The 23,880-nt window shown below is 61.3% G+C and overlaps 1 protein-coding gene across 3 annotated transcripts in view; it reads left to right on the top strand.

Moving 5' to 3' along the window:
• ATXN10 (ataxin 10) overlaps positions 1 to 15,500 on the top strand; it is an 85,078-nt gene extending 69,578 nt beyond the window's left edge. For all 3 annotated transcript variants that reach the window (XM_029078896.2, XM_029078895.2, XM_029078894.2), the window contains 3 exons: positions 1,475 to 1,538; positions 12,659 to 12,853; positions 15,295 to 15,500. In XM_029078896.2, coding sequence (XP_028934729.1) covers positions 1,475 to 1,538; positions 12,659 to 12,853; positions 15,295 to 15,326 — 291 coding nt within the window. In that variant the 3' untranslated portion in view covers positions 15,327 to 15,500. The remainder of the gene's footprint in view (positions 1 to 1,474; positions 1,539 to 12,658; positions 12,854 to 15,294) is intronic.
• The last annotated feature ends 8,380 nt before the right edge of the window (positions 15,501 to 23,880 follow it).

Raw genomic sequence — 23,880 nt, 5'->3', positions numbered from 1 at the left:
TGGAAGAGGGAGAGGATGAGGGTCTGTCGGATAGAAGGGGCGGGGGGGGGGGGGCGCTCCGGGCCAGAGGTAGGACGTGGAACCCACCCCCTTCCCCCCGACTGGGTCCCCCGGGCCTGCTCTGTGACCTCCGCACGGCGCTGCCGAGCCTCCCCGGGCCTCAGTTTCCTCATCTAGAAATCGGGCGTAATAATCCCAGCATCTCTCCGGCTCACAGGAATGAGGGGAGGGGAGAAAAAGAGCGAATGGACGCGAGAGAGCGGCGGAAAACCTCGGCAGATAAAAACTTCTGCGGGACGTGTCGGCCGACCGCGTGTTGTCTTGTGCCGTCCCTAGCTCAGTACAGTGCTCCGCACAGAGGAAGCACTCGGTACACCGGGTTGACCGATCGGGTCAAAGATCTGACTGCAGGTTCGTCGGAGCGGTTCCGACTTGTGACTCGGTACGTAGATGCCCCGGGGAAGGCAAGCCCTTAGTTACCGGTGCGCGAATCGACGGATCAGTGGTATTTATCGAACGCTCCCCGCGTGAGGAGCTCTGTACTCGGGAGAAAGCCGTGGGGCGTGGTGGATAGAGCCGGGGCCTGAAAATCGGGAGGTCGTGGGTTCTAACCCCGACTCCGCCGGATGTCTGCCGTGTGACCTCGGGCGAGTCACTTCACTTCTCCGGACCTCAGTTCCCTCACCTGCGATTCGATCCCCGGTCCCCCCCTCCCGCTCAGACTGTGAGCCCCGGGTGGGACCCGACGAGCTCATATCTGCCCCAGCGCTTAGTACGGTATTTATTACCGTTTGGCGTCTACCGTTAGGTTTCACTATAATATCATTGCCGCTATTACATATCACTGTTACGGCGCGTATTATCTAGCACGTAGGAAGAGCTTAACAGATGCCACAGTTGTTATCGTCATCGTTACTCTTCAGAGAACTGCAGAGAGGGGATTCTTTTCAAATCCATCGATCGGTGGTAGTTTCTGAGTGCTTACTACGTGCAGAGCACCGTACCGAGCGCCCGGGAGAGCACGGCACGAGGGAGTCGGCGGACGGGTTCCCGGCCCGCCGCGGGCGTACGGTCTAGAGGGGGAGACGGACGTTGATATGAGTAGCGATCTCCAATCTATGATCTAAAGGCATTGCCGTCGTCGTACTGGTACTTGTTAGGCGCGCGCGCGCGCCGGGCGCCGAGGCGGACACGAGTCGTCGAGGTCGGACACGGTCCTCGTCCCCCACGGGGCCCACGGCCCGAGTAGGGGGGAGTAGGATCGAATCCCCATTTTGCAGATGAGGGAACCGAGGGCTAGAGACGTTAAGGGGCCCGCCCAAGGGTCACCCAGCAGACGCACGGCAAAGCGGGGCCGAGAACCCGGGCGCTCCGGCTCCCGGGTCGGGATCTAGCCGCTGGGCCGCGCCGCCTCTCTGACGCGTACGTCCGAGTCCTCTTTTTAAGGCTCCAACCTCCCTTTCTGTCGTTTCAGGTCCGCCGGCTGGACGGGATCCCGTTAATCCTGGACCACTGCCGCGTGGATGACCACGACCCCCGTATCCTTCGGCCCCGGGGTCCCGGCCGGCGACGCCTCCCTCTGGCCGGCGGAGGGGGACAGCGGCCGTGACCCGGTCGGGGGCCCGGACCCGTCCGCCCCGGTCACGCGGCCCGTCCCTCCTCCCCGAGGCGGCGCTCCGGGTGAGGTGCGGTTCCTTCCCGGGTCATCCGGGAAACGTCCCCCCTCCGGGAAGGCCACTTCGGTTTCCCCGTTTCGCCTCCCCACCGGAAGGTGGATCGACCTCTCACCCGCTGCCCCCGACGCCCTCCTCGCTCATTCAGTCGCTCGTGTCTGTTGAGCACTTAGTACGGGGCGGGACGGCAGACCAGTAGACAGACACGTTCCCCGCCCGCGGTGAGCTCACGGTCTGGAGCGGGAGGTAGACATCGATATTAAAAAAAAACCCCCACGGATATGGACACGAGTGCTGTGAGGCTGGGACCGGGGAGGAATGAAGGGAGCGGATTGGGGGACGCAGAAAAGAGTGGGAGAAGAGGGAAGGAAGGCTCAGTCAGGGAAGGCTTCTTGGAGGAGATGGGCCTTCGGTAAGGCTTCGAAAGGTGGGGAGAGGAAGCGTCTGTCGGCTGAGAGGAGGGAGGGCGTTCCGGGCCTGGAGACGGGACGTGGGCGAGAGGTCGGTGGCGGCGAGCTGGACGAGCCTCGGGTGCCCCGGGCCACCGGCCTCGCTCTCACACTCCCCCTCCCCTTACCCCCACGCGGGAAGCGACTCCGTCTCGCGAAAGGAGCCGGGCCCGAGAGTCAGAGGACCCGGGTTCTCGACCCGGCTCTTCCGTTTGTCTGCTGCGCGACCTTGGGGATTCGAACCCCGTTTCTCTCCTTCCTACTCTTTGAGCTCCCTCATGGGACCCAGTGATCCTGTATCTCCCCCAGCGCGTAGTACAGCGCCTGGCGTATAATGAATGCCCCCGGCATTATGATCGTGACTCCCCCGCCCGGAACTCCCTCCGCGCAAATCCGCCGGACCGCGGCCCTTCCCGGCCTCCGGTCCCCCGTGACGCCCCGCCCTCTCTGAGAGGCCTTCCCGGATCGGACTCTCTCCCCTCCGCCTCCGAGCCACCTCAGCCCCTACGCGGCCGGGGCCGCCCCGACGGCGGGCCCGGGGCGGAGCCGGGAGAGGACCCCGCTCTCCTGGCTCCCCGGCACAGGCTCTCTCCGCTAGGCCGCACGGCCCCGGACCCTGGGGACCGGGAATTGGAGGCCGGCCGGGGGGCGGGGGGGGGGGGGGGGGGGGGCGGCCGGAGACGGGCCTGCCCCTCGGGGGGGCCACCGGCACCTGCCCGGCGGGTGGCCCGGTCACCCGACCGGGGGGGGTCGGCTCCAGGGCAGAGTCCGTCATCACACGGCCGGCGGCAGCGATGGGGGACTCGGAGGGGGGCGTCATCCGGGGGGAGTTTTTCCCATCGTGCCGCCTGGGGGGTGTAGACCGGGAAGGGGACACCCTCCCGATCCCCCCGCCCCCTCACGCTACCGTCCCCCTCGAGATCGAGAAGCGACGTCGGTCACGATGAGGGCAGGGGAGGAGTCGCCAGAGGAGAATCCCCGATCCACGGGGTCAGTTTCTTATCTGTCCCGTTGACTGTGGCAAGAGGGACCTTTGTCGTCGTCGTCGTCGTCGTTTCCAAACAGAAACAGCTGAACTTTATTTTCCATGTTTTTCTTCCTCTCCCCCTTTCTTTCTCTCTCTTTTTTTTTTTCCCCCGGATCACTGTTTTGGACATCATCCTCGATGTGGGTTTTTTTGTTCCGCCTCGTCTTGGGCATCGCGGGGGAACTGAGTGAGTCTTTCCTTCAGGCCGAGGATGGGCCGGAGCCCCGTCCGCCTCCGACCCCGAGAGCGGGGAGGGCCCCGATCCGCGCCACGGCGGATGCGGCCATCTGGGGAGGGGGCCTCGGGGCCCGGGAGGTACCTTTCCTCCTCCTTTGTAACGTCTGTGGCGTCTGTCAAGCGGCCACTGTATTTCGCTGGAGTGGATACGAGGTAATCAGGTTGGACACGGTCTCCGTCCCACGGGGGGCTCGCAGACCGAGTCAGAAGGAGAGGGTTTTAATCCCCATTTTGCAGCTGAGGGAACTGGAGGAGCAGAGAGGTGAACTCACTCGGCCAAGGTCACGCAACGGGCGGGCGGCGGAGCCGGGATCAGAACCCGGGTCCTTCCGACTCCCGGGCCCCGGCTCTTTTCACTAGGTCACGCTGAATTCACCACCACCGAGGGCCGTCTGTGCACGTGCGTGGCCGGCCTGCACGTGGGAGCGCCCCGCGCGTGTGTACGGTCGATGGGTGCGTGCGCGCTGGGTGGTCTGGGCACGTGCGTTCACTCGGTCGTATGTAGCGCTCACTGTGTGCAGAGTACCGTGCTGAGCACTTGGGGGAGTACGGTATAGTACAGCATACGTGCCCGTGCACGTGGGTGGCTTGTGCCCATGCGGTCTGCAGACGTGCATCGTCTTTGCTCACGTCGGTCTCTGTGTGCGCACGAGTAGCCTGCGGGCGTGCGCCCCGTGAACGCCCGTCACTGGGGCGTCTCTTCACCGTGCGGCCCGTGCCCGCGGGCGGTCTGTGCGCGTACGCGGTCCGGGCACGTGTACGGCCCGTTCCCCCGAGTGGTCTAAGCCCGGGCGTCATCTGTGCACACGCGCCGTCCCGACCCTTGCGCGGCCTGGGCCCGGGCCACCTGGTCGACTGCGCGGCCGGAGACTCGAGTCTCGGAAGGGCCCCTCGGCCGGACCGCGTCGGGGTCCACGGGCCGACGGGCGCGGCGTTCCGGCCGTCCTCCGCTCCGTGGCCCCGTCGGTCGGGCCCGCTGGCCCCGGGCCGCCCACCGTGAGCGGGGGCGGGCGTGGGGGTGGCGTGGGGACCGGCCACTCGGAAAAGACCCGGCGCGATGAGGTCAGCGGGTCCTCGGGCCGCTCCCGTTCTAGCCCGGACGGCACCCCGAGTCGTCCAGACGGACCGGCCGCCCCCCGCCCCTGGGAACGCACCCCTTCCCGGCCCCGGCGCTTTACTCGGTCCTACGTCCTGCGAATCCTCGGCCAATATCCTTCCGCCCGTCTCCCCGGCTACGGCGCGGGCGGGGAAGTCACCGCTTCTCCATTTCGCACCTCCCAAAGGCCGAGGGCGGCGCCTCCTCCTCCCCGCTCCCCGGCCACTCCCCTCTCCGTCGCCCTGACGGACTCCCTTTATTCATCCCCCTTCCCAGCCCCGCGGCACACTCGTTTCTTTCTATTCACATATGCCTCCCCCTCTAGAATATACCGTCGTCGGTGACGGCGAATGTGTCCGTTCATTGGTCTCTCGTACCCTCTCAAGCGCCCAGTCCAGTGCTCCGCATACATTAAGCACTTCAAAAGTACTCCTCCTCTTGCAGGAGCAGCGGCCGGAGAGAACTGTTCTCCGGGGAGCTGGCTCCTGGGCTTGTCCGGTTGAATGGCCAGGTGGGCGGGTGGGCCTAGTTCTCTGCGACGAGCGATTTTGTTTCGGTTGGCGGGGGGCCTCCAAACGGGGGGCCCCGGGGCTCGAAAACCCGCGGAGCGGGCCGCCGAGAGCTATCAGGGTTCCGGTGGACGGAGAGGGCGACCGCTTCGATTTTCGACAGAGTGGGATCGGAGCCGCTCCCGAATTTAGGGGTTTCCGTCGAAGAGGGAGTCGTGATTGGGAAATCGGCACCCCGAGAGCCCCAAGGGTGACTCGTGCCAAGGAGAAGCTGGCATTCAGCCTGCGGGCGAGGGAAAAGAGACTCTCTAAATCCACCCACGGGCCAAGGCTAAGAAGTGGTGCGGTCTAGGGGATAGAGCCTAGGCCCGGGAGTCAGAAGGACCCGGGTTCTCATCCGGGCTCCGCCGCTCGCCTGCCGGGTGACCTCGGGCAAGTCACCTCCCCAAGCGACCGCACCGCCTCTTAGCCTCGGTCTGTTCTCCGGGCTTCGGTTCCCTTACCGGTCAGATGGGGATCGAGACCGTGAGCCCCGTGTGGGACGGGGACTCCGTCTGCCCCGATTAGCTGGGGTCCGCCCCGGCGCTTGGTACGGTGCCTGGCACACAGCGAGCGTTTCACGGACGTCCTAGAAATCGTTGCCGACTGGTCGGAATCGATCCGGGGTCTTTTTCGTACCCGCTCGGAAGCCCCCCGGCTGTTGTGATTATCGTCACTGTTGAGGTTCGGGGATTTGGGGAGGCGGAGCCCGGATCCGGCCCCCACACCTACCGGTGGAGATAAGAAATGGCCAGTCCCATGGGGGACAGGGACTGTTTTTAACCTTCTTAGCTCCTATCTACCCCAGCGGTTAGTACGGGACCCGACGCGTAGTAAAAGCTTTACACATACCAGCTTAAAAAAAAAAAAATGCCGCCCTGCCCCTTAGGGCTTCCTTTGCTTTTGACCATCCGATCCCCGCTCCGCCGCTTGTCTGCTGCGTGACCTTGGGCGAGTCGCCTAGCTTCTCTGGGCCTCAGTGACCTCATCTGTAAAATGGGGATTAAGACCGCGAGCCCCAAGTGGGACGGACCGGTTTCCTCGTAGCCACCCCGGCGCTTAGAACGGTGCTGGGCACGTAGTAGGCGCTTAACAGATACCACAGTGGTTCCTTCTTTCTTTCCTTCCCGCCAAGGAGCTCCGAAGTGCTCCGCAAACGTTCCGGCGCGTGGAGCGAGCAAGCGGTCGCCACCTTCCTCTGGCCTTCCGAGAGCCCTTCAAGAAACTCGTTTCCCCCCCTTAACTTCTCCTCCGGTTCGGACTCGGAAACCTGCCACCTTACATCGCTTCTCTCTGACTCTCCGTCTGGCTCTGGCTCCTGCCGCCATCTTAGCCGATGATAATAACGACGATAGTAGTAACTGTAACTTCTCATGCACTCGGGATGCGCCGAGCACTGTACCGAGCATCGGGTTTGATGCAGGACGATCGGGTTAGACACGATCCCCGTCTCAGGCGTGGCCAAGGGGAAAGACCCCGGGATTCTGGGTTCCGATCCCGGCTCCGCCATTTTCTTGCCGAGTGATCTTGGCCGAGTCGCTCCGCTTCTCGGCGCCTCGGTTTCCTCAGCTGTCCAAAATGAGGATTCAATTCGTGTTTCTCCCCCTCCTACTTAGACTGGGAACCCCACGTGGGAGAGGAACTGTGTCTGGCGTAATTGCCTCTACTCCAGCGCTTAGAGCGCAGTAAGTGCTCGACAGATACCACAGTCGCGGTAACAGGACTAATAGTGATCATTTAGAAAACGGAAACTCCTTAAGGGCCGGGAGCCGGTTTCGTGCTTCCGTTGGTATCTCCCAAGCGCTTAGTACAGGGCCACCGAAGCAACGTGGCCTAGTGGGAAGGGCTCGAGGCCGTAACGTACTCTCCCGAGCCCTTAGTACAGTGCTCTGCACTAAGTGTTCAGTAAATACCGTTGATTGATCGATCGATTGGGAGCGAGCAGAGCCCGGATTCTAACCCCCGGCTCTGCCAACTTGCCCGCGGCGGGCCGCGGGCGAGTCGCTTCCCCAGTCTTCTCCTCTGTAAAATGGGGATTCGCTGTTCCCTCTCCCCTTTCGACTAGGAGCTCCGTGTGGAGAAAGGGCGACCCGCGAGGGCTTCTCTGTGAGCGCAGCTTGGCCCTCCGCTTTCCAAGCCTGCCCAGCGGCCACGGGCGCTGGATTCAACGCTGCCGTCGATACAAGGTAGAGAGAAGCGGCCTGGCGGCCTAGTGGAGAGAGCAAGGGCCCGGGAGTCGGAAGGACCCGGGTTCTAATCCCGGATCCACCACTCGTCTGCTCTGTGACTTTGGACAAGTCACCTCACTCCTTTGCCTCATCTGCTTCATCCGTGAATTGGGGATGAAGACCGTGAGCTCCATGTGGGACGTGGACTGTGGCCAACCTGATTAGCCTGTATCCACCCCGGCACTCGAGTGCGGTGCCCGGGACGTAGTAAGCAGCGTGGCTCAGTGGAAGGAGCCCGGGCTTGGGAGTCACGGGTCACGGGTTCGACTGCCGGCCCTGCCGCTTGTCGGCTGCGTGACCGTGGGCGAGTCGCTTGACTTCTCTGTGCCTCAGTGACCTCATCTGTAAAATGGGGGTTAACCGTGAGCCTCGCGTGGGGCGACCCGAGGACCCCGTATCTACCCCGGCGCTTAGAACGGTGCTCTGCACAGAGTAAGCGCTTAACAAATGCCGACGTTATTCTTTTTTAAAAAAAAAAAGGCTCTGCCCGCCTGGGGCTCACAGTCCAAGTAGAAGGGGAAAGAGGAATCGGGCACTGAGAAATGAAGTGACGTGCCCAAGGTCACATCGAGAAATGTGACTCATCCAAGGTCACACCGCAGACGGACGGCGGAGCCGGGAGCAGAATCCAGGTCCTCCGAGCGCCGGGCCCGGGCTCTTTCCACTAGGACACGCTGCTTCTCTGCTTCACCACCACCTTCCCTTTCCTTTCCAAATCCTCTCGTGAGCGGAGGCGGTCGGGTGAGACACAATCACCGGGGGGAAGCCAGGGGGCCGGCGGTCGGTTTTCGTTTCCGCCAACGTTCCGTTCCGGACAGAAGGAAGCGGCAAAATAACAGCAGGAGCCCGGGGTGACCTTCAAACCCCAGACCCTCCCGAAGGCAGAAGGAAATCAGATCCAGGTAAACTGGCGATTCGGAGGAGCGAGGGCCGGAAGAGAAGCCGCCCGCGGGAGTTCGGAGCCCATCGGCCCCCGGCGCCATCCGGAACGGCTCCGGGGGGGGACACTCTCTCGGCCCACGGGCCGACGTCCTGCTCGATGGATTGGGAATCGGACCCGGCCGGTGGCCCGCGAGACTCGGTTGGGAGAGAGGAGGCTGACGGGAAGCGGCGCGGCCTGACGGAAGGATGCCGGCCCCGGGAGTCAGAGGCCTTGGGTTCCGATCCTGGCTCCGCCGCCGAGCCTGCCGCCTGGCCTCGGGCAAGTCGCTTCGCGTCTCTAAGCCTCGGTCTCTCTGTCACGCGGGAGCTCGGGATCTCTTTTTTTTTTTTTTTTTTAAATGGCGTCTGTTAAGCACTTCACTACGTACCAAGCACTGTTCTACGCACCGGAGCAGGATCATAGTCCCCGTTCCTCATGGGGCGCCCGGTCCAGGTAGAGAGTATGGTGGAATCCCCATTTTACAGAGGAGGAAGCAGAGGCCCGGAGAAGTGAAGTCTAGACTCCGAGCTCGTTGTCAGCAGGGATTGTCGTCTGTCATACTGTTCGATTGTCCTCGCCCAGCGCCGAGTACAGTGCTCCGCACCTAGTAAGCGCTCGGTGAACACCACCGATGTGTCCGTTCGGTAGTATTTACCGAGCGCTTACTAGGTGCGGAGCACTGTACCAAGCGCTCGGGAAGTACAGTTCGGCAACAGATGGAGACCATCCCCGCCCGGTGACGGGCTCACGATCGACCGACCGACCGACCGTCCCGAGTCCCACAGCAGACAGGTGGCGGAGCTGGGATGAGTAGCCGGGTCCTCCGGCTCCCCAGGCCCGGGCCCTTCCCGCTAGGCCGCGCTGCTTCTCGTCACCGATGAATACCGTTATTGTTTCCTTACCCGCGACGAGCTGCCACAGCGCTCTTTGTGAAGTCGACCCGGCCCCGAAGTTCTTTATAAAAATTCCGCTCGGGTCCCCGGAACGGCGCCGGCCGACAGGGCCGCGTCTCGGGCCCGGCGGAGCCGACCCCTTCGGAACGGCCTTCCGGCCGCCCGTACTCGCTCCGGGAAATGCTCGGGGATGACGGGGGGGCCCGGCGGGGACCGAGCGTCCCCCGACCGGTTTCTGTCTACCCCGGCGCCCGGCACGGTGCTTGACACATAGTGAGCGCCCAACGGAGGCCACGACCTTTATTCCCTTTCGCACCCCGGGACGTGGACGCACAGGGGCACAGCGACCCGGTCTCCCTTTGCATTTCAGCACATAACGCTGGTTCGTTCGACCGGGGCCGTTGGGTGGGGAGGTCCTCTGGCCAAATCCCATCTGTCTCCCCCCCCCCCCCCCCGCCGAGGCCCGCCGTCTCCTTTCAACGCAGAAGGCTCTCGCCTCTCTCTGCGGTCTCTATGGCAACTTTAGAAGCTCGCTTTCTAAAGCCCGGGATACAATAAGGTACTTCAAGTGTTGGGAGGATTAGAGACTTTAGAACATGTTTAATTTTCTCTCTGGCTCAGCCCCTTTCCCTCTCTCTGTCTCTTTAGAGAGAGGACAGGAGGGCAAGGCGGATGTCGGCCGGCTCTCACTTTCATCTCCCGTGACGCTCAAGCCCGCCTCTGCCCACCGAGATGCGGAATCAGTCGGTCCGTCGATAGGTGGCATTTGCGGAGGGCCGAACGTGCGCGGAGCGCCGTATTACGTGCCGGGGAGAGGACGGTTGGACAGAGTCGGTCGGCCCGTCCCCCGCCTGCGAGGAGCCGATGGTCTTCGGGGCGGGGGCGAGGCCGGAAGGGGAGAATCCCCCCCACTTCCACGCTGCCGGCCCGAGTCGCGTCTCTCCGCTCTCCGCCTCGAGCCGCCCGAACCGCGGCATTCGTTAGGGCGGCGGCGTGGCCTAGCGGGTAGAGCCCGGGCCTGGCAGCCAGAGGGACCGGGATCCCGATCCCGGCTCTGCCGCTCGCCTGCTGTGTGACCTCGGGGAGGTCACTTCGCTTCGCCGTGCCTCGGTCCCCTCATCTGTAAAATGGGGATCGATGGATCGGTCGTAATTATCGAGCGCTTACCGTGGGCGGAGCTCCGTACCAGGTGCTTGGGAGAGTACAGATTCACCAGAATTAGAAGACGCGTCCCCTGCCCGTAACGAGCTCGCGGTCTAGAGGGGGAGACAGACATTAATATGACTAAGTAGCTGATAGTATGTAATTTAAAGATAGATCAAGACTGTGAGCCCCTCACGTGGGACGGGGACTGCGTCCGACCCGATTTACTTATGTCTATCCCAGCACTTGGTACGGTGCCCGGCACATAGCGGGTGCTCAACGGACACCTCAGTCGTTATCTTTACTATTATCGTTCCGTCCGGCGCGCCGCCCCGACGGGTCTCACGGGGCCAAACTCAATCTTGGTTGATGGATCGATCGATCCAGCACGAACGAGCCTCCGATTCCGCAGGAAGAGGGGATCGGGATCGCGGTTCGAATCCCCGGATGTTTCCCTGGGCCAGAGGCGTCAGCCGGAATAAAACCTCTCCGAACGACCCCCTCGTCCCCCTCGCCGGCGGTCGGAGCCCCAGCTCGACGCCGGCGGATGGTGAGGCCGGGGACCCCGGCCGGTCTGCCCGCTTCCACGAGGCCTTGCCCTCTCGCGCTTGCAGCAACTCTCCCTCCCCTCCCCCGCCTCCCCAGCCCCTGCCCCCCGGGATCCCGGGTCCCGCCCTGCCCGGGTCCCACCTAAAAACCGGGGGAGGTTAGGGGAGGTTCTTCCAGACGTGAAATGACATGCGGCAAATAGGCGGCGCCCGGAGGGCCGCCGGCCGGCAGGAGACGCAATTTGGAATCCGTCTCTTCGCGCCGTGCCGGCGGAGGGCTCGGAGGGATCCTGTCGACGTCGGGGTCTTCTCGGAGTCGGGAATCGTGTTCCGGTTAAAAAGCCGTTGGTCCCGACGGCGGCGGCGGCGGGGAGGCGGAAACGCCCTCTCCGCCGACCGGATCGATTCTCGGCAACACCGATAGGGACCCCGGCCCGCCCCCACCCACCCCCAACCCTTGAGCCGAATCGCTTCGGCTCCACTCACCGATCGATCGGGACAGTTCCTGAGCGCCTGCTACGTGCGGAGCACCGTACTGAGCGCTTGGGAGAGGCCGATATATCAGTCGGCAGACGTGTTCTCTGCCCACAGGGTGCTCACGGTCTAGGCGGGGAGACGGACGTTAATGTAGATGAATCCAATCGGTCAGTCAGTGGTATTTATTTAACGTTACTGCGTGCGGAGCACTGAACTGAGCGTTTGGGAGAGTTCGATAGAACGGAGCCGGTGGACGCGTCCGCTGCTCAGAAGAAGCTTTTACCTACCCTGGGCTAAGCACCGGGTCGGGTAGAGATGAGCAATTTGGACACCGTTCTGGTCTCCCGAGCCCTCGGGAATTTATCCCTATCCTCTTTCAACCCTCTCGAACCCTTGCTTATTCACATGCGCTCGGGTCGTTTGTTTCTTTGTGCCGTAAGTACTTACTCGGAGCCAAGCCCCATACTAAGCTCGGGGGTAGATAGGAGATCGTCGGGGCGGACACGGACCCCGTCCCACCTGGGGCTCACGGGCGGAGGAGGAGTCGATCCCCGTTCTGCAAATGAAGAAACGGGCACAGAGCAGTTCAGTGACTTCTTGTCGCGGTATTTGCGAAGCGCTCACTGCGTGGCGGGCGCTGTACTGAGCGCTGGAGTAGGCGCAGGCTAATCAGGTTGGACACAGTCCCCGTCCCACACGGGGCTCACAGTCTCAATCTTCATTTTACAGATGAGGTAACGGGAACCCAGAGAAGTGAAGAGACTTGGCCCAGGACCCACAACAGACAAGTGGCAGAGCCGGGATTGGAGCCCAGGTCCTTCTGACTCGCAGGACAGTGCTCCTTCCACTAGGCCTTCTCTTACACTTCCTCTCGGCCCTCCCTGCCGTAAACCAGAGGCAGCCCCGTTCAAATTCTCCCCACCGCCTGGGGTGGCCGCGTGTCTTAGGGGAAGGAGGCCGGGCCTGGGAGTCAGAGGACCTGGGTTCTGAGCCCGGCTCTGCCCGACGCGTGACTTCGGGCCAAGTCATTTAAGGTTTCTGAACCTCAGCTCCCTCATCTGCAGAGCGGGTATTCAATACCCGACCTCCGTCTACTTGACCGTGATGGCGTGTGAGCCGCGTGTAGGTCCCGACGAACGCGTATCTACCCCGGCCTTCAGTTCGGGGGTTTGGCACGTAGTGAGCTCTTAACGAAAACCACGGTGATTGTTATTCCCTAAGCCGGAGCCAGCCCCATCCCAACCCTCCCCGCTGCCCCGGTCAGCGGACCTTCCCACCGATCCCGGAACACGTTCTCCACGTATACGCATCCCCGCCGCGTGCCCCCGACCCCTCATCCTTCCCGAAATTTCCCGTCTTTCGACTTTCTCTCGTGGAACGATCCCTTTGCGGGAACTCCCTTAACTCTGCCTGCCAGTCCTGAGCCAGTGGGCCATCTTCGCCATCCGAAATCTGACGGAGCGCAACGGTCGAAACCAGGAGTTCATAGCCAGAATGGAGCGGCGGGGCTTGGCCGACCCGGCCCTGCTCAGGAGCGCGGGGCTGAGCGTGGAGGAACGAGACGGCAGACTGACACTGCGGAGCACCGCACGGGACGGGGACCCCCGAACCGGTGAGGAGCCGGGGGCCGGCGGCCGCGGTGGGACACTTGACCGTCAGCTCCCCCGGGGCAGGGGGCGGGTCCGCTTACTCACCGTGGGCTGTCCCGTGCTGTCGGGACGGTGCTCCACACGCAGCGCTCAGAACACGTAGCGCCGGTCGAGGTCGTTCCCCTCGTTTCCAAAAGAAGTGGCTTGTACGGAGGCCTGTGGGGGGGTCGGTCAGTCGACTGAACGTACTGAGCGTTTCCTGCGAGCACTGTGCTGAGGGCTTGGGAAAGTACGGCGTAACGGTAAACGGACACATTCCCTGGCCACGACGAGCTTACGGTCCAGAGGGGTGGACAGATATCAACGTAAATAAATGACAGATCTGGACATGATAATAACCGTGGTATTTAAGTGCTTACTGTGTGCCGAGCTACAGGGTTATCGGGTCGTCCCACTTGGGGCTCGCAGTCTTGATCCCCGTTTCACAGATGAGGTCGCCGAGGCACAGAGAAGTGACTTGCCCAAAGTGGCAGAGTCGGGATTAGAACCCACGCCGCCTGACTCCCGCGCCCGGGCTCTTTCCACCGAGCCACGCTGGACGTAAACGCTGAGGGGCCGGGAGGGGCGACGAGTAAGGGAAGCGAGTCAGGGTGACGCAGAAGGGAGTGAGAGAAGAAGAAAGGAGGGCTCGGTCGGAGAGGAGGTGGGCCTTCACGGTGTTGCCTAGTGAAAAGAGCAGAAGACTGGGAGTCAAGAGACCCAGGTTCGAGTGCCAGCTCCACCACGGGCTTACCGTGTGATCTCGAGCGAGTCACCTAACCTCTCTGGGCCTCCCCTTCCTCATGCATGGAACAGGGATAGGATAGGTCACGAACCTCATGTGGGACGCTATCCAGTCTCCTTGTCTCTAGCACGTAGCACTTGCTTAGTAAATGTCGTGATTATCGCGATTACGATTAGGCATCTCCCTGTTCGTCCTGAGGGTTTCTCTGTGGAAGCCATAACGTCGAGAACAAACTGACTGTAAATTGCGTGGCTTTTTAACAATCCTGGATGAGAGAGAAAAATCAGAGGTGTTAGAAAGGCCAAGGAGGCTGAGTAACAGAAGTAGCAGTCATTGGGCAGGGAGCGTCTCCATCTGTTGCCGGACTGTACGTTCCAAGCGCTTAGTACAGTGCTCCGCACATAGTAAGCGCTCGATAAATGCGACTGAACGAATAATAGGGTTTGTTGAGTAGCCTTCTGATGCAGTGCACCGTACTGACTGCTTGAGAATTCAGAGCAGAGAAGCAGCGTATCCCCTGCCCACAAGGAACTTACACTCTTCAAGGGGGGGGCAAATAAAAATATTAAGCGGAATATCCAAGATGCTTAATGGAATGTACAGTTTTTCAGGGTTAGCTGGATCCCAAGAAAGAGAAGTTACTTTTGGGAAGGAAAAAATGATCCCACCCCGGAGTGATTCTGCATCGGGCCTCGGTTTGATTGCCCCCCTCTCTTTAAGGTATTTGTTAAGCACTTACTCTGTGCCAGGTACTGTAGTAAGCTCTGGGGTAGATACCCGTCCCCCTTGGGGCTCACAGTTTTAATTCCCATTATGCAGGTGGGGGAACCGAGGTACAGGGAAGGGAAGTGACTCGCCCAGCAGGCAAGCGGCAGAGCTGGGATCAAAACCCAGGTCCGTCTGACCCCCTAGGCCCGTGCCCTGTCCGCTAAGCCAACGTGTCGTTCAGCTTAGTTGCCAGAGATGAAGCGGCGTGGCCTCGTGGAAAGGCCGCAGGCCCGAGAGCCCGGGGAACTGCGTTCTAATTCCGACTCCGCCGCGTATCCGCCGGGTCACCTAGGGCAAGTCACGTCACTTCTCTGCGTCTCAGTTCCCTCATCTGTAAAATGGGGATTAAATATCCCTTCCCCCTCCTACTTCGACTGTGAGCCCCATGCAGGACAGGGACTGTGTCCAACTTGATTAACCGGTACCTACCCCGGCTCTTAGAACGGTGCTCAGCGCAAAGTAAGAGTCTAACAAATGCCACAGTGATACTAAGAGTGATATTTCGAATCGAATTGTATGGTCTATAGTATTTGGTTTTTTATCGATGTCTTTCTCCCCCTCTAAACCGTAAGCTTGTCGTCTGTCGTCGTCATAGTCTCCCGAGCACTTAATGCAGCGCTCCGCACATAGTAAGCGATCAACGGATGCCATAATGCTAACGGTATTTCAGATTAAATTGCGTATTCTGATTTATGTTAGCGCCTGTCTCCCCCTCCAGACCGTAAGCTGGTTACGGGCAGTGAACGAGCCCGCCGATTCCGTCGCGACGGTCTCGCCCAAGCGCTTTAGTACAGCGCTCTGCCCGTAGTCGGTGCTCAGTAAGTGCCGTCGATCGACGGGATCGATGCAGACCTGCCTCGATGGCGGTAACTGGTTTTCTTCGGTTGTGGGGGGGGGCGGTTGTCATTTCAGTGAACGGAAACCCCCGAACACAGCTGGAATGAGACGCCGGTTTGGAGAGGCGCAGCGGCGGCCGCGGGATGCATTCAGAGATCTCCCCCCAATTCAGATTCACGGGCGTTTGTTCTCCGGTGAGATAAAGCCAAACCCAGATGGAACGAGCGGGACGGGAGGGGCTCGAGAGTCCCTTCTTCCACAGATTAAAAGTCTCTTACCAATCCGGGTCCTGCAGCGTCCTCTCCGGGCAGACGGTGAACGGAGACGGGGCGCCGCGGCCGTCGCGGCCGGCGAGAGTAAAGTCTTCCGTGGAAGGGCCGGGTCTCCGTCGTGGTCCCTCCGGACCGCGCCTCGGCCCCCTTTCCTTTCTTCCTCGGCCGGGGTTGGGGGAACGGGGGCGGGGGGATTCAGAAGCCCGGCGTGCGGTTGGAGAAGCACTTTCTCACTGTGGTTAATTCAAGCCGTTGCTCTTCGGCCTCTCTGCCTTTCCGAAGCATTGACCGAACTCGAGTCCGGTCAGTGAACCGGAGAGAGGTGAAAGAGGAGGTGGCCTCGCCTCTCCGTCCGGGGGGTGCCGGGCGCGAGGGTCGCGGAGCCCCACTCCCCGGGAGGGAGGCGGGGGCCCGGGGAAAACCGGCCCGTCTCCTCCCGGTCCGGCCCGAGGAAACCCTTCCCCGGCCCGGACCGGCTTGCGGAGCCTCTGGGCGGGAGAGTCGGCAGGTGTCTTCAGTTAGTCTGTTCATTGAGCGCTTACTGTGTGCGGAGCACTGGACCGAGCGGCTAGGGGGAGGACAGTAGAACAGTCGACGGACGCTTTCCCTGCCCGCAGTGGGCTTACGGTCTAGAGGGGGAGACGGACAAGAATAAAAATAAATAAGGTACGATGAGGGACACGAGTGCTGCGGGTCTGGGAGGGGGGATGAATAAAGGGAGCCAGTCAGGGTGATGCAGAAGAAAGAGGGAGAAGAGGAGATGAGGGCTTAGTCGGGGAAGGTCTCTTGGGGGAGATGGACTTCCAGTGAGGCTCGGAAGGTGGAGAGAGTCGTCGTCTGTCGGATGCGAGGATGCGAGTAACCCTTCCTCCTCCGGAGCCAGCTTATAGAGTAGGAGCCGGCCCCAGCCTCTCGGCGGGGGAGTCAGCAGGTGGCCTCCCCTCATCGGACTCATCCCCAGGTTTGCCTACCCCCGGGAAGGCCCCGTGGTCTCCCCGGGGGGGGGTTCTCGCTGCCGACCCCTGACCCACGTCCCGCCTCTGGCCCGGAACGCCCTCCCTCCTCGTATCCGACGGGCGATCACTCTTCCCCCTTCAAAGCCTTATCGGAGACCCATCTCCTCCGAGAGGCCTTCCCTGACCAGGCCCTCCTTGCCTCTTCTCCCGCTCCCTTCTGCGCCGCCCTGACTTGCTCCCTTTGTTCGTCCCCCTTTCGACCCCACGGCTCTTCTGTCCGTATCCGTAATCGTATTCATTTATATCGATGTCGGCGTCCCCCTCGTTGTGGGCGGGGAGTGTGTCTGTCTGTCGTCCTTTTGTACTCTCCCCGGCGCTTTGTACCCTCATCCGCCCACTGTAAGCGCTCGGTAGATGCGACTGGCCGACTGACACGTATCCCCAGGAGGAATCCGGTTCCGCCTCGATCGGAGGGTTTCTCTGTGACCGTCTGGGGCGCTTCTGCCAGTCCTTGGGAGGAGGGTCCCCTGGACTCCCAGACTCCAGAACCGAACAGCCCTCAGCCACACTCGGCACGCAGAGCAGGGGTGGGCAAATGGACAAGACACACGGGATTCCCCCGAATCCTGAACTCCTGACCTGAATTTCGGCCTCAGGAAAATCCATCTCAATTGAGCACTTTTTCATTAATAATAATGATGATGGCATCTGTTAGGTGCCTACTGCGTGCCAGGCACTGTACTGCTCTCCCAAGCACTCGATACGGAGCTTTGCACACAGTGAGTGCTCAGTAAATGCCATCCAACGAATGAGCGTGCGGAGCGCTCTCCGGAGGGCTTGGGAGAACGCGACCCGACGGAATTAGTGGACGGCAGCGGGTTATAAGCACGTAGTGAGCGGTGCACCCGTCCGCCAGCTGTTGTACTCTCCCGAGCGCTCGGTACGGCCCTCCGCAAACGGTAGGCGCTCGGTAAATGCCATTGATCTATCTGCTGACAGCGACGGAATCAGCAGGCGAGAATCGGGACACTGGAACCCAAAGGTTTCCCGAAATAAGCCGGGTCCAGAACGACGGCGGTCGTGAAGCCGACTTAACGGATGAAGGAGGAGGTGAGGAATTTAGTGAGGAAGAACGCGGTGAGATTTTATGAACACCGGAACCCTACAATATTCACTCTTGCCCATTCGATTCTGTCGAGAAGAAAGCCAAGCGCGCCCAAGTAGTCTGAACCCCAAGTGTCTTGTCTGAATAACTTGCCCCACCAAAGGCGGGCCCTGATTTGAAAAGGATCTGGAAGGAAGGCTTTAAGGGACGAGAAGGAACCCCTTCCCGCCGTGAAGTCAGAGCCCCGCTTCGATTCCATTTAGGAATATCCTTGGGCAAGAGAGAAGGGCTTCGGAATGTGAAGGCGGATGCGTAAACCGCAACCGCCCAGGCCCCCCCCCCCCCCCCCCCCCCCCCGGGGTCCCCTGTTGCTGAGGGTGCACGGCGCTAACATTTTTTTTAAAAAACGTTTCCGGGAATTCTTCCGCTTCTGGCAAAAACATGAAAAGGCCAAGAATCGCCTCTCGCGCCTGGGACACAGAGAGTTAAAAATCCACCCCCCGCCCATAACCAGCCCAGGTCAGAGTGGGGTTGAAGAAAACCCAGCGTGGGGGAGGACTTCTTTTCCTATTAACGAGTTTGAAATAGACACTTTTTTCCCCTTCGGTGGTTGCGAGCTCACCAATGGAATACACACACACACACACACGCACACACACTCGCACGCATACAGACGCTCACACAGAAGCAAAGGCCGTATAATAACAAACACAGATCGAGAGAAGGGAGTTTTGTGGAAAATCAGAAGGGAGTCATCGTTCTGTGTTTTCTAAATACGACACGCGGGACCTCCACCGTGAAAACACGCCGATTACCGTATTGTGTCTGGCTTTGATTCTCCCTGATAGATTAATCCTTGGGAGACGCAACAGCTCCCCTGTCTCTCCCCCCCCCCGCCCCGCACCCCTCCCACCCCCACCAGCGTCCGGGAAACTTGCTTTACGTGCCAGCGGATTAAAACAGCGCCCTAATCAGCGAGGGGGGGGGGGAGAAAGAAAAAAAGAGCCGGCATCATTGAATTTGTAAAGAGGCTGCCTCAAGTCCGGCGACCATTTTATCGCTTTCAAGGATTCACAGACAAAGCCCTCGGATTGGGTTTTTGTCCGCCCCATCCTCAAAGCGACCGGCGAGCGCGGCGTGTGGTTCTTCAGCGTGATGAGTGGGTGTGTTCGGAGAAGGGGTTCTCGAGGCGCGGTCCTCGGGCCCTGCCGCCCGTCTCTACGCCTCGGCCCCGTCGGCGCGTCCCCGAGGCTGATCGAGACAGCCTTCGAAGAGCTCCCGTTAAGATGACTATTTGTTCGGCGGCCCGGGCGCGCACCTCCCCCCGCCAAAGCCTGTTCGGGTCGTGAGTGGTCGTCGGGGTCGGGGGAGGCCATTGCGAGGAGACCGGGGGCCCGTGCTCGGTCCTCCCGGAGAAAACCTAATCGGCACCTGGCCCTCCGACTGCTGTCCAGGGTTCTGACGGTGCGGCCCGCACCGTTCTCTTGGAAACCACAAAGGGATGTGGTATTATTTGCACCGGGAGCCTCGAGTGTCTTCCTGTCCGCGTCCTCGGGCTTGGAGGACCGGAGTCTCCCCCCGCCTCCGCCCCCCACCTTCCCCGTTCATGCCGGCCCTCTGGATTTGGCCTCCCGGGGCAAGGAGAATCTCTCGACGGCGAGCCTGTTGATGATAACGGTGCTCGTAAAGCACTCGTCGTGTGCCGAGCACCGGTCCGAGCCCCGGAGTGGATACCCGTCGGTCGGGTTGGACGCGTGGCGTCCCCACGTGGGGTTCCCGGTCTTAATCCCCGTTTTACGGCTGAGGGGATCGAGGCCCAGAGGGAAATGACTTGCCCGAGGTCACAGCAGGCGTGTGGTGGGGTCGGGATTAGAACTCAGGGCCTTCCGACCCCCGGGCCCGACCTCTCTCCACTTAACCTCACCGCGTCGTGGGTGGGGGGGTGGCTCCGCCAGCCGCCGTGTGGGACTTTCCCAAGCGCGTAGTGAGGTGCTCTGCGCGGAGTAAGCGCTCGGTAAATACGATTGAAGAATGACTCTCCCAAGCGCTTAGTACAGGGCTCCGCACAGGGTGAGCGCTCCACAAATGCCACCGATGATGCCGAGGAGGCAGGCGGATTTGGAAAGATCTGGGACGAAGGGAAAATCCTCCCGCCACCGACTCGACGGGTGGCCTCGACGGGCGCCCGGACTGACGCGTCCATCGCGTCGGTGCGATCCCGCAGGGTGGGCCGTTGCCCAGACGTTACTCCGAAATGTCGATCGGGGCGTTAGCGCAACAACCGCGGAATCGGGGACCGGTCACCTTTACGGGTTTCTGGACTTGGTCTCGCTGGAGATCTAGGCGGAAATTGAATTTTGAGCCGAGCCCCGTCGGACCCGGTGGCCGGCACTCTACCCGCACCTCCGTCGGCCGGAAACGATCCACCTCTTTGTTCGTCCTCGGCACGAGGAAGAAAGTGAGACGAGGCCGGCGGCACCGGCGTCGGGGAGGGCCGTCCCTTGGACGATATCCGTGCGCCCGCAGCGGATCGCGAGTCAGCGACGCGATCGTTCGGATCTGCCGTGAGCTGGTCAAGAGGAGAACATAAGTGGCGCCACTCCTCGCTCAGGTCCGCGGTCCACCGGGCCCGGCACTCGGTCTGCAGCGGGGCCCCCGGACCCCCATCCTCTTCCCTAAGAACGGGCCATCCGACACCCCTGACCCTTTCCTCTCCGTCCCTCTCAGCCCGTGACCCGGCAGGGACCATCCCAGACCCCCGACTCTCCCCGGGCGACCCAGAACGGACATCCGACACCCCGTCTCTTCCCCAGGAACCCATCGGCGACCGTCCGACGCCTCCGATTCTTCCCTTTCCATCTCCGACTCCTTCGGGGACCCGACTCGGACGATCCTACACCCCCCGCCTCTCCCCCGGTGACCCAGCGCGAACCATCCAACCGCCGCCCCCCCCCCCGACTCTCTCTTCTCCGTTCCCGACTCCCAGTGGGCCGGCACGGACCGTCCAACACCCTGACTTCCCCCAGGCAGGCGACCCCGCTCAGACCGTCCAATACCCCGGACCCTCCCCGCGGCGACCCGGCGCGGACCGTCCGGCAAACCCCCGACTCTCTCGCCTCCTTCCCTGACCCTGCCTCTGTTAACCCATTGTGAATCGCTCATCCGTGAACGTCCCCACCCCCTTCTGGATCCCGCTGATATTTTCTGCCTGCGCGACTTCTCCCGGTAACCAGTTCAATACACTTCCCACCCTCTGGGCAGAGAAGGGTTTCCTTTCATTTGTTTGGAATCGTAAAAGCTGCCCGAGACCATTTTAACAAAGCTTAGTCTTCTGGGGTTGTGGGGAGAGGGACACCGGGCTTAGCGAAGGTCACGAAGAAAGCGTCCCGTCGAAAGACTCCAAACCAGCAGGTGACAGAAGGAATGAGTCAGTTACTCCGGAGTTGACGGGCGCAGGTCGGCAGCGCGAACGATTTTAGTTCTGAACCGCGGTCCTCTCGGGATGAAACGACGGGAGAATCTGGTCGGGGTGTTTTCTCCCTGAACGAGACGTCGTAGGTACGACGTGCCGCTTCGATCTCGCCGCGCTGTTTCCGAGGAGTTTTTTGTTCGTTTTAGGGGGTTTTTTTGGCTTATGGTATTCGTTTAGCACTTACTGCAGGCCAGGCGTTGTACTGAACACTGGAGTAGATACCAGTTAACCGGGTTGGAAAGAGTCCCCGTCCCGGTCGGGGCCCGCGGTCTTCATCCCCATTTTACCCGTGAAGTAACTGAGGCACAGGGAAGTTGGGCGGCTCACCCGAGGTCACCCAGCAAATGGCAGCACGGTGTAGTGGATAGTGCACGGGCCCGGGAGTCAGAAGGCCGTGGGTTCTAAATCCGACTGTGTGACCCCGGGCAAGTCACTTCGCTTCCCGGGGCCCCAGTTCCCTCATCTGTCAAATGGGGACGAAGACCGGGAGCCCCACGTGGGACGGGGACGGTCCGACCCGATTCGCTCGTAAAAGCGGTCGTGATCATCGTGGTGGTTTTTAAGCGCTTACCACGCGCCGGGCACCGTACTGAGCGCTGGGGTGGATGCAAGCGAGTCGGGTTTGCTCATTGGCTCGTGTTTACCCCGGCGCTTAAGACGACGCCCGGCACCCGGCGAGTGCGTCGCAAACGAGGAAAAAGAATTTAACGGCCGTAGTCTCGTTTCCAGCCGCCGGAGAAACGGACAGAATAAGTCATCCGATGCACGGCGACCGTGCTTACGAAGCTCTTATCCGCGCCAAGCCCCGCGCCGAGCGCTGTGGTAGATCCCGGCCTACCAGCTCGGACCCGTCGGCGACGCGGTCCGCTTCGTAACCCGGAAGGGGCAGAGGTAGGCGGCGTGCAGAGAATTGCCACCGCACACAAAGCACCTGTGGAACCGGACCTTTCGTAAATTCGCAGGAGGCTTTGAATAGCTTCGGCGAACTTGATCCGTTCCCTTTTTGTCTGTTTGGGGGGGGGGGGGGGGAGGGGGACCCCGCTGTGGGGAGCTGGAGGGAAGGAGAGAGTGTCCGGGCTCCCTCCCTCATCGTCTGCCTCCACCGTGGTTACGGGCAGGCGGAGAATCCGCGGAGGCGCCCGAAGCTGCCTCTCAGCCCCCGCCCCGGCCCCCACCACACACACGCGCACGCTCCCCCGGCCCCCGCCGGGCGGCGATGAACCGATAACGCCTTCGGAATCATCCCGCACCCGTTCTCTCTCTCAGCGGCCTTCCATCTCATCCGTCTGGCCATCAGCCCCTCACCCAAGTCGGGCCTCTGGCCTGGGACGCCCTCCCTCTCATCCGCCACACCGTGACCCTCCTCCCAACGGCACGGCTCCGTGGAAGGCCCGTCTCCTCCAAGAGGCCTTCCCTGACTGGGCCCCCCCCCCCCTTTCCTCTCCTCCCCCCTCCCTTCTGCGTCGCCCTGACCTGCTCCCTTTATTCATCCCCTCTCCCAGCCCCACGGCGCTGAGGTCCGTATCCGTAATTCATTCGTTTATAATAACGGCGGTATTTGTTAAGCGCTTACTAGATGCGGAGCGCCGTTCTGAGCGCCGGGGCACCTACAGGCTAATCCGATTGCCCCACGTGAGGCTCACGGTCTTAATCCCCATTTTACGGGTCAGGTCGCCGAGGCCCAGAGAAGTGAAGTGACTCGCCCACGGTCACACAGCTGCCGAGCCGGGATTCGGACCCCTGACCTCTGACTCCCAAGCCCGTGCTCTTTCCGCTGAGCCATGCTGCTTCCCTATTTATTATTATTTCTGTTAACGTCTGGCTCTCCCTCCAGGCTAGAAGCTTGTTGTGGGCAGGGAATTCGATAGTATTTATTGAGCGCTTACTACGTGCTAAGCACTGTACTAGGCGCTTGACGCGTCTGTTTACTGTTACACCGTACTGTCCCGAGCACTTTCAGTACAGTGCTTGCTTTGCACGCAGTATGAGCTCGATAAATAGGATCGAACGAATGAATAACTATCGAGAACTCACTCTGTGCCCGGCCCTGCGGTCGGTCCAGGATAATCGCGTGGTCCGGTGCTCTGCACACAGTGAGCGCTCAGTAAATACGATTCAGTGAATAATCAGATCGGAGCCAGTCCTGGCCCAGACGGGACTACCAGCCGAAGAGGCTCCCCTGTAGATGTGGAGTGAGAAGCGGTGTGGCTTAGTGGAAAGAGCCAGGGCCTGGGAGTCGGAAGACCTGGGTCCGAATCCCGGCTCCGCCACTCGTCCGCCGCGTGACCGCGGGCAAGTCGTTTCCCTTCTCCGGGCTTCAGTTCCCTCATCTGCAGAATGGGGATCCGATGCCTGTTCTCCCTCCTATTTAGACCGTGAGCCCCGCGTGGAATCTGATTACTGTGTATCTACCCCGGTGCTTAATCCAGTGCTTGGCACAGAGTGAGCGCTTTCAGGATACTATTATTACGGTTACTGTTGTTGCCGCTATCGTTATAAGCTCTCCGAAGACAGGGAACGAGTAGCGCTCTCCCGGGTGCGGTGCTCTGCACGCAGCAAGAGCTCCGTAAACACCGTGGATTCGGAGCAGGAGTCCTTAGCCCGTTTTACGGATGAGGCCCAGAGATGTTACTTCCGTCCGTTCGTTCAACGGTACCTATTGAGCGCTTTCTACGTGCAGGGCACTGCACGACTGAGCGCTCGGAATGTACAAGTCGGCAACAGATAGACGACTCGCCCAGCGCCACCCAGCAGAGACCAGTGGCCCATGAACCGGAGCCACCGGACCACTGCCTTCCCGACGGGGTCCAGGATGCCGGGTGGGAGCGGAACCCGACGGGGAAATAAGCGTTTCTC

The sequence above is a fragment of the Ornithorhynchus anatinus genome, chromosome 14 (assembly GCF_004115215.2).
Source record: "Ornithorhynchus anatinus isolate Pmale09 chromosome 14, mOrnAna1.pri.v4, whole genome shotgun sequence".
Taxonomy (NCBI): domain Eukaryota; kingdom Metazoa; phylum Chordata; class Mammalia; order Monotremata; family Ornithorhynchidae; genus Ornithorhynchus; species Ornithorhynchus anatinus.
The sequence above is the reverse complement of the archived record's forward strand: the minus strand, read 5'-3'. Positions and strand labels throughout refer to the sequence as shown.